At 45.7% G+C, this 10,195-nt stretch overlaps 1 protein-coding gene across 1 annotated transcript in view; it reads right to left on the minus strand.

Annotated features, from left to right (window-relative positions):
• FAM227A (family with sequence similarity 227 member A) overlaps positions 1-10,195 on the minus strand; it is a 75,145-nt gene that overhangs the window by 28,147 nt on the left and 36,803 nt on the right. The window contains 1 exon segment of the mRNA XM_042781061.1: positions 502-648. Coding sequence (XP_042636995.1) covers positions 502-648 — 147 coding nt within the window.

Here is a 10,195-nt window from a genome sequence, read left to right on the forward strand (position 1 = left end):
CATTGTGGTAAACTGTGGTCAATGACATGAGACAAAGTATATGTGAACTGCTGTATGGAAAGTGAATTTGCTCTGTAAATCTTCACCCAAATCACAATAATTAAAAAAAAAAAACAACATGTTTTAAAAACCCATGTCCTGGGAATTATTTTCCTCATTTTATAGAGTGGGAAACTGAGGATCAGAAGAATGAAGAAATTTGAGCAACAAAAGCTGGCAGTTCTCCCCTTCTCTCTCCATTACATCCCAGCTTCTGAGTTTCAAGCAGGCAATTTAAACCCCTGAAGAAATCCAGACAAAATTCTCTCTGAACTTGTACTGACCTTAGTCAGGAATTACTCTTGGGAGATTGCTTGACTGTATCACCTTGCACCTACTATCAGAAAACACCTCAGTTCTTACCCTGACATCGTCACAGAGCTAGCTTTTCTAGCCACATCCCCCAGACTGCGGTAGAGTTTTAAATCACTTCTACTGTTAAGTTTCCTATCAGGTGCTCACCTTTTTACGTAACATAGCCTCATGGTAGCTTGCTTCTGATACTCTGTTGACTTGACTTGTACCTTTCTTCAAGAGCAGTGTGTGAGAGTGACGCTCTGTCAATAGAATATTAGCAGAAATAAATACAAGATAATTGGAGCTTTTCAGCTGTGATGGGAAAGAGCGTAAGATAGATCTCATCTTCCTAAAACAAACAAACAAACAAAAAAACCAAACTCACTGCTGTCAAATTGGATCCAACTCATAGTGACCCCTCCTTGGGTTTCTGAGGTGGTATCTCTACGGAAGTAGATTGCCCAACCTTCCTTCTGAGGAGTGGCTGGTGGGTTTGAACTGCCAGCCTTCTGGTTAGCAGTCAAATGCCATAGGCACTATGCCACCAGAACTAGTACAGGTAAATTCATGCACTATCACTTGCATTTTAACCAGACATACACTTGTAGCCATGTTTGCCCATTTTACTTATTTATCTGTCCATCCTCCTATCTGGCCATTCATCCATCCATGTATGTATTCATCCATCCACAAATATTTACTAAACATCTGCTATGTGCTAGGCCCATGCTAGGTGCTGGAAATAGACTATCTTCAGGGAACTCACAGTTTAGTAAGAGAAAAAGACATATATGCAGTAAGTGTAACACTGACTCAGGTGCCATGATAGAATTATCTGCAGGATACAGTATAAACAAAGAACAAAGAGGAGAGATCTAAAGGCTTTTGAAATGCTGAGCAATATCAGGAGGGGTGGTGTATTAAAAAAATAAAAAATAAAAAAGATCCAACTCTTTTCTTTAGATAAAAGTATGGTTACTTAAAAGAAAGGGTTAACAGGGAAGATGTTAAAGACAAACAGAAAACAACAGATCACTTATAAATGGATAGCAATTAGAATGACAGCAGAGTTCTCCACAGCAACAATGGAAGACAGAAGACAGTGGAATAGTATCACAAAAGTTTTGAGAGAAAATAACTGTCAAGCTAGATTTGGGTACCTAGCAAAACTATATTTCAAGAGATAAAGATGAAATAAAGACATTTATAGAAAAACAAAAACTAAGGCAATTTACCAAGAGGCCTGTGATAAAGGAAGTGGAAGGAGATTATAATATCATTTTTGTTGTGGGAGGATGTCCTGTGCATTGTAGGATGTTTAGCAGTATCTCTGATCTCTACTCACTAATTGCCACTAGCAAACGATCACTTAGAAGTGACGATCAAAAATGTCTCCAGACACTACTAACCATCCACTGGGGGGAAAATCGCCCCTGCTTGAGAACCATGACAATAAAAATACATATATATAGCTTTTTAAAAAAGAGAAGGGAGTGAAAAATAAAAGAAAGAGCAAGAGGACTCTCTCAGCGGTCCAGTCCCGGTTAAGATGGAGTAAGCACATTCCACCCTGTCTCCCAGTGAATGCAGCTGAAGCCTCCTGGACAGACTACATAGAGTCACTATTTGAGGGCTCTGAAAAGTAAATGGGAACAGGTAAATTGAGGAAGAAAACCAGAATTCAAAATACAAATCATTGGCAGTGAGTTTCCTGGATTGTTCTCCTCCTGTATCTCTCAGGAGGAGCTCTGGTGGTGTAGTGCCTAAGGCACTTGACTGCTAACTAGAAGGCTGGTGGTTCAAACCCACCAGCCACTCCTCAGAAGAAAGGATGGGCAATCTACCTCCGTAGTGATACCACCTTGGAAACCCAAGGAAGGGTCGCTACGAGTCGGATCCGACTTGATGGCATTAAGTTTGGTTTGGTTTTGTATCTCCCAGGCTAAACCCAAAGGCAACACGAATCCCAGAACTTAGCACCAGGCACAGCCAGAAAGAGACCAACAGAAGCCCTGTCCTTGTGGACCAAGGAATGGGAAGGAAGACCTCCCATGGGACAAGACTGGGGGAAATCCTATTTTGTTTTCCCTCCCACCCATGCCCCTCAGCAACCCCGCTTCCTGAAGCTGCAATCCTGTGATGGTAGCATCAGCAAGAGCAGTGGCGATGGCTAGATAGGCACCTAAGATTTGGAGGGAGGGAAGTCCTTCTCTGGGACCAGAGGAATTGTGTCTTGGAAGATTACTCTGAAAGCAGAAAGAAGGAAAGATAAAGGGAAGGACAGAAGTGTGTGTTGGGGTCAGTCTGAAGACAGAGAGAAGAGGGAGGTTTGGACAACGACTCCATGGATAGTGGTTTGCTGTGGGTTCTGCCTGACTGCCCTGAGTCTGAGTCCCGGACCCACCATTAGTAGCTACACGATCTTGGGGAAGATATCTGTGCCTCATTTTCTCCATTTGTAAAATGGGGGTTATAAATAGTACCTACTCGTCCAGTTGCTTTAAAAGGACCTCATGTTTGGTAAAGTAGAGGTCAGTGAAAACCAGGGAAAGCCTTCATGAGATGGACTGACAAGATGGCCACAGCAATGGACCCAAACACAGCCGTGATGAAGACAGCCCAGGACCAGGCAACGTTGCGTTCTGATACACACAAGGTCTCCAAGAGTCGGAGCTAACTGATAGCAACTAACACCACCAACAACCTCAGAGAGCTGCTGTGAGGATTCAGTGAGGTTATACATGGGTGGAGCAAGTAGTAGCTTTTAAAACAGTGTGGACAAGGAGAAGGGTCAACTCTGAGGAACCTGGGGGAGGCAGACTGAAGAGGACAGCGTACGTGATTGGACAGGTCTCAAGATGTTAAGGACAGTCCTAGACTTTCGTGTGGATGACACGGAGGCCAATGGTGAGACCTTTACCTCTTCTGGAATCTCTCTCTCCACAAAGAGCAGGAATCTGTGCTGGTATCTAGGAAGTACAGGGGCTTGGAACACTAGTTAACAGATGGAGGTACCATGCCTGACCGGCCGCAGGAGGCACTAGGAAGGGAGGCAGAGTGGACTTCTAAATTCCACTTCCAGCTGTGCCTCATACCACTGGGAAACTCTGGGGAAGTTACTAACTTCTGAGTCTCCATATGAGCTCTGGTGGTGTAGTGCCTAAGGCGCTTGACTGCTAACCAGAAGGCTGGTGGTTCAAACCCACTAGACACTCCTCGGAAGGAAGGTTGGGCAATCTACTTCCATAGTGATACCACCTCAGAAACCCAAGGAGGGGTCGCTATGAGTCGGGTGCGATTCAACAGCATATAACAACAACAACTGAGTCTCCATATTGCCCTCAAAAGAGAGCATAGTTGAATTTTTTTAGAATATTGATGACATGTGTGAACTGCCTTGAATGATACTTAAAGAGCTTCTACTTCAATAAATGCTGGTGTCTGGTGGGGGAGGAGAACAGGAATCATGTCGTAAATATATTTTCTCCCAGTCCCAATAGCCTCTCTTCCCTACAGATCTGAGTCCTGTGCTGAACTCATCATCACCAAAGCAGAACGTAATCAGTACTTGTTGAACTGTAAGGACAACTGCACCCCCTCAGCCCTTGGTACCAAGGCTCACGCTGGAACCACCTGTGGAAACTAGGGTGGTGATGTTACGTTCAAACACACCTGAGGGACTAGAGGTTTTGAGACAGTAAGAAAGTCAGAAGCCTTCATGGCCCATTTTGGTAGCCACTGTACCTTTCGTAACCTTCTGCATTTGTGAGGTTCCTTCTGAATTTTTCTTACATGAATGGTTCATCTCATGGATATAAGAAGGCTCAAGAGAAGAGAGAAAAACAGAAGAGAAAGTTAGTAAAAACTAGTAGTGAGAGGGTGAGAGGAATACAAAAAATGAATGCAATATCCTCCATGTTTCACCTTGCTCCTGGGAAAGGTCCATGCAGACAAAGACCTCTCAGGGCATAGCTTGAAAATTCTACCTCCACCTGGGAGCACAGCACAAAGAAGGGGCTGATGTGGAAAACTCAGGGGCCAGGGACTGTGGCAGACTGGGGTTCAGGTTCCAGCTCAGTCACTCAACAGCTGGTGACCTTGAGCAAGTCTTTGAACCTCTTCACTGCCTTGGTTTCCCTGTTGGACTCTGGCGAGGATGAAGTCAGCTAATGCATTTGAAGCATAGAGAAGGGTGGCCACTCATGGTAAAGACTCCATGAACATTACTATCCTTGTTCATGCAATTGCTCACCATGCCTCCTTCAGTAAACATTTAATCAAGCAACTACTAGTGTGCCTGACACTGGGCAGACACTGGCACCTAGTCCCTGACCTGAGGCTCCCAGGCTTGCAGGGGAAACCGTGGTATACAGACAATTGCATTGCTGTTTTTGGCTGCCTTCAAGTTGATTCTGATTCATGGTGACCCCACGTGTGCAGAATAAAACTGCTCTACAAGGGTTTTCAGGGCTATGACCTTTCGGAAACAGACCACCAGGCCTATCTTCTGAGGCACCACTGAGTGGGGTCGAACCACCAACCTTTTAACTAGGAGTTGAGTGCTTAACCATTTGTGCCATCCAGGGACTCCTGATGATCACACTAAGGTGTGGAGAGTATAACCCATCATTAGAGCATTAATATAAGAGACTCAAGAGTGGCTCAAACTAGGTAGAAACTTCTCTCCCACATCAATCCAGGCTCATATCATGGTTCTACTGTGCTAAGTCCTTAAGGACTCTGACTTTTCCCAGCTTATGGTTTCACCCTTCCTAAGGTAGGACCCTTGTCCTTAGGGTCCAAGATGTCAACTAGAACTCCAGTCATCACATTCACACTCCAGACAGCAGGATGGAGGAAAGGACAGAGATGAAAGGTCCACACCAGTTGTCTTTTAAGGAACGTTCCCAGAAATTGCCACATGGCTCGTGGAGTTTTGGCTCATTCACTGGATCTTAGTTGCGTGGGCATACATAGATGTAGAGAAGTCTAGGAAATGTTGTCTGGATCCTGGCCATGTGTGTATCCAGCTGAAACACAGAGGTACTCTTTTTTTTTTTAAATAAAATAAAATAATCGTGTTTAAGGTGAAAGTTTATACAACAACAAATTAGGTTTCCACTTAACAATTTTTGTACAGATTATAACACAGGTTATAATTTTTGCAGTGTGTCAGCATTCCCATCATTTCCATTCCATTTGTAGTGTTTCCATTGATCTAGCTTCCCTGCCCCTCTTTCCCTTCTCACCTTCGCTTTTGGGGAATATTTTGACCATTTGGTCTTGTAACCCACTGACCAAAGCCACTGCCATTGAATTGATTCTGACTCATTGTGACCTCCATTGGTTTTCCAAGGCTGTAGATCTTTATGGAAGTAGCTTGTCTCATCTTCTTCCTGTGGAGCAGCTGGTGGATTTGAACCACCAATCTTCTGGTTAGCAGCCAAATGCCTTACCCACAGATATCCTTTTGTTTGGTCTTATATAGCTGATTTTTTAAGGAAGAACATTCCTCAGGGACGACATGGTTTATTTTATAAGCTAATCTATTATTTGGCTGAAAGATGACTCCCAGGAGTGGCTTCAGTTCCAAGTTACAAGGGTATCTTAGGGCAATAGTCTTGGGGGTTCCTTAGACTCCATCAGTTCAGGAAGTCTGGTCTTTTTTTTAAGGAATTTGACTTTTGTTCTACATCCTTCTCCCATGCTATGCAGGATCTTCTATTGTGTCCCTGGTCAGAACAGTCAGTAATAGTAGCTGGGCACTATCTAGTTCTTCTGGTCTCAGGCTAGATGAGGCTGTGGTTCCTGTGGACTGTTAGACTGTGGACTAGTTTCTTCTTTGAGTCTTTGGTTTCCTTCATTCTCTTTCATCCAGATGTGAAGAAACCAGTAGTTGTATCTTAGATAGTTGCTTACAAGTTTTTAAGACCCCAGAGCTACTCATCAAACTAGGATGTAGAACATTATCTTTATGGACCAGTTTATAAAATTGACTGAGTTGTCCCAGGAGACTATAGTCCTGAGCCCTTTAAACTAGGAAAGCAATCCTGTGAAGTGCTTGGGTGTGTCTAAGAGGTCTCCATAACTGTGTCCTCTGTGTGCTTTATTATCTATCTGAATATAGACACAGCACCCCCACACATGTATATACTTAGATCTACAAATATGCCTACATGTGCACATGCCTGTACTCACATATACCCTCCTATATACACATAAGGAGCCCTGGTGGTGCAATGGTTAAGCGCTCATCTGCTAACCAAAAAATAAGTGATCTGAACCCGCCAGCCACTCTATGGGAGAAAGATAGTCAGCTTCCGTAAAGATTACAGCTTAGGAAACCCTACAGGGCGGTTCTTCTTTGCCCTACAGGGTTGCTAAGAGTCAGAATTGGCTCAACAGCAATGGGTTTGGATACCACATGGCATGCTTGTCTTCCTGTGTGATCACACACAAAGCTTTGGTTGTCATTCCTGTTGCTGCAGAATTGTGTATGTTAGAACATTTACAGTCACTGTCCTTAATTCCTGTGTACCTCTCAGTGTCTTCGTTTTCCTGGGTCACTCTGTGCTGACTCCCCCCACATGGCGTTTTGCCTTTCCCATCACCAGAAATAATGTCTACTATCTAGCAAGCGATGCTCCCCCCCCCACCTCCCTGGTGACCACTGGAGAACGCTGCTTTCTGTGTGTGTCCTGTTCTTCAGCGAGCTGCTCTTTCTATCAGTGAAGGGGAGAGGAGGTATTGAGGGACAACTGAGGCTCTGCCACGAGCAGTTCTGCTCTGTCACACAGGGTCGCTGTGAATCGCAAAGTGACTCGAGGGCCCCTCAACAACAGCGCCAGCAGTATGAGGAGAATATCATGGGAAGCCAGAGTGGGGAATGTCTGACTGCCTGGGGGAGAGCTGGAGGACCTCCAAGGAGAGAAGACACTTTGGTGCCGTCTTCAGGGACGAGTGGGAGTTTGGCAATGTCAAACAGATGGCCCACTCAATGGCAGACAAGCAGTCCACCAGCCTCAACAACCACCACTTTGTTTTTATAACAAATGTAGTGCTTGAATGGGCGGGAGAAAGCAGAAAGGGCTCCCATACATCACGCAGCTGGCTGTCCAAAGGCTGCTGATCTTTGAAGTGTGAGATGGTGACTGGGATTTGTTAGAAAGCAAACATTCCCGGGGCTCAATGAAGCCTCAGAGCTACTCTCAACAACAGGCGTCAGAGAGATCGGTAGAAGAGCTGAGAAGAAACACAAGGAGATTGGCGTGGGTTTGCTAACAAGCCCTCCTGTTAGCTGGAGAGGCAGCATCATGACGCGGAAAGAGCCTGGACTGACAGCTTTCTGATGTCAGCTGAAGTCAGCTATGTAGCCTTGAGCAAGTTACTCAGCTCTCTACTTCATTTGTCAAATAAAGATAATAATTACTGAGCTTGCAGGGATGTTGTAAGGAATACCCATAGCCATGGAGTGGGTTCTGACACCTGGCAACCCTACAGGACAAAGCAGAACCACCCCATAGGGTTCCCAAGGCTGTAAATCCTCACAGAAGCAGACTGCCTCATCTTTCTCCCGCAGAGTGTCTTGTGGGTTTGAACCACTGATCTTTCAGTTAGCAGCGGAGTGCCTGACCCGCATATCACCAGGGCTCCTCTATAAGGACTAGAGAGGATCTATACAAAGAAATCAAGCAGGGCCTGCACCTGGTGGCCTCTCCATAAAGACCTCTCCCATCCATCCTGTCACGTGTGCCCAGCAGCCTCCCAATGGGTGTGTGAAGCAAGGGTGACTATCGTTGGGTTGGGGGGTAAAGGAAGATTGCTCTGGGGTCCCCCTGACCCACCCAAGCACAGAGGAAAGGGAGCTGTCCTACCCCACCCAGTCACCCTGATGCTCAGATCTGGCATACTGAGGGTTCAAGTAGGATGGGGGCAGAATAGCAGAGGGAGGTACCGGGAGACGTCTGGAAGGGAGTGGGCTTTGCAGATCTGGTATCAGCAGGTATGGAAATCAGCTGGAGGAATCTGAGTCATTGTAGTTAATATTCTGCAACTTGGGAAAATTCTGGTTACAATTTATTAAACATTATGGTAAGATAGGACTATACAACCACCTATGGGACACACAGACTACAGCTCCGATAATTAACACGACTGTGATGCCCATTTTGCAGATAAGAACACAGAGGCTGAGGTTTGCTTATGCCTACTCAACTGATAGGTAGCATCGCTGAGATGGAGGCTCTCTGGCACCAAGCCTAGTGTATTTTTCTGCCTTGGCTTATGGCTCCATTGTGGCCATTCAGTCTGAGTTCCCACATTTTATCACAGGTCTATAAAGCTCAGGTAGAAATTGTTCCTCTCTCTTACCTAGACCTTTCCTCCACAGTCTGATCTTGTGTATCTTAACTAACCACTTGGCCTATTTGCATGCCACACAGGATCTTACAGTTAACAAGTTCAGAGGGCTTCCCCTCCCCCAGAGTCTATGCTTTCCCTCTCAGGAAGTGGCACCATCCAGCGGCTTAAGCCACAAGACTGGGACTCATCCTTGACACCTCCCTTTACTTCCCCACCTCTCCTGCCCACTCCCAAAGCCTCCCCATTGGCCAATACTGAAAGAGCAATCTCCAAAAAGCATTTCAGTTGGCTTCTTAGCACCTGCCACCACTGCCTCTACCTCGACTAAGCCTCCTAGCTGGTCTTCTATCACTCTCCAATACATTCTCCAGACTCAGAAGCCAGAGTGATCTTCCAAAAACCTACAGCTGATCATGTCATCTCCCAGTACCACTGGCCTTCTCTCTGTTCCCTGAAGATGCCAAACTTTTTTTTTTTTTTTGGCCTCAGGGCCTTTGCACATGCTGCTCCTTCTTCCTAGAGGCTCTTCCACTCACTATTCTAATGACTGACTCCTCATTCTTTTTTCTCAGTTCAAATGTCACCTTCTGGAGTGGATATTTATCACATGCGTGACCTGCTGTCTTAGTATTGTTCAGACATCCCTCCTTTCCCACATTATGAGACCTACGCTTCATGGTGGAAGACTTAAGTCGTACTTCCAGCTTCCCTTGTGGCTAGGCTGCAGACATTCGACCCAGGCTCTACCAGATGCACGGCACTTGCATGAGACTTCAAGATGAAAACGAGCAAGGTAAAACAGTGGGCGCCATGAGGACTCCAGTTCTTGGAGAGACTGTTGGCAGGAAGAACTGATTTTTGAAGGAAAGCAGAGTGGAGTTTTAGCACCAGTTCCCAATGACATCAGTGCACAGCAGTGTACCTGCACAAGGGCCTCGTAGTTTGGACATCACTCCTGGCTCCAGGGCCTCTGAAGCTTATGGCTGATGCACCACCAATATCCTTTGGTAAGTTTCTTTCTGCTTAAGTCAACTAACGTGGATTCTGTTGTTGCAACTCTGATGATGACCCCTCCTTATATGGGACTTCTTTGACTACTCCAATATTCGTTAAATGAACAAGTGACTCAGTCTTTAATAGGTAGGGGCCCTAGTTCAACATCTGGGCCTCACAGCATAAGCCAGATATACAGTTAGATACTTTTTCACTCCTGCTGTGCGAATCTCCAAACACTTAAACCAGAGAAGGGCAGACAGACGCAGGTCAGAGGCTTAAAGTCACTGTAACTCATTCCCATGAATTGCAGACCCACAAATTGTAGAGTCCACCAGGTGCAAACCCAGGATGGCACGATTCATTTTGCATTTTGAAAAGACTGGTGGGGTCTCGGAGAGGATGGGGGAGACCAGTTAGTCGACTGCAGGAGTTATGGAGTTCCAACCCGGGTGGGGGGCGTGGAACGGGGACAGGTGGAGGTGCTAATGAAGGGCCCTCCTCT

This window comes from Orycteropus afer, unplaced genomic scaffold (genome assembly GCF_000298275.1).
Source record: "Orycteropus afer afer isolate SDZICR_OR568_19922 unplaced genomic scaffold, OryAfe1.0 scaffold00083, whole genome shotgun sequence".
NCBI classification, from domain to species: Eukaryota; Metazoa; Chordata; class Mammalia; order Tubulidentata; family Orycteropodidae; genus Orycteropus; species Orycteropus afer.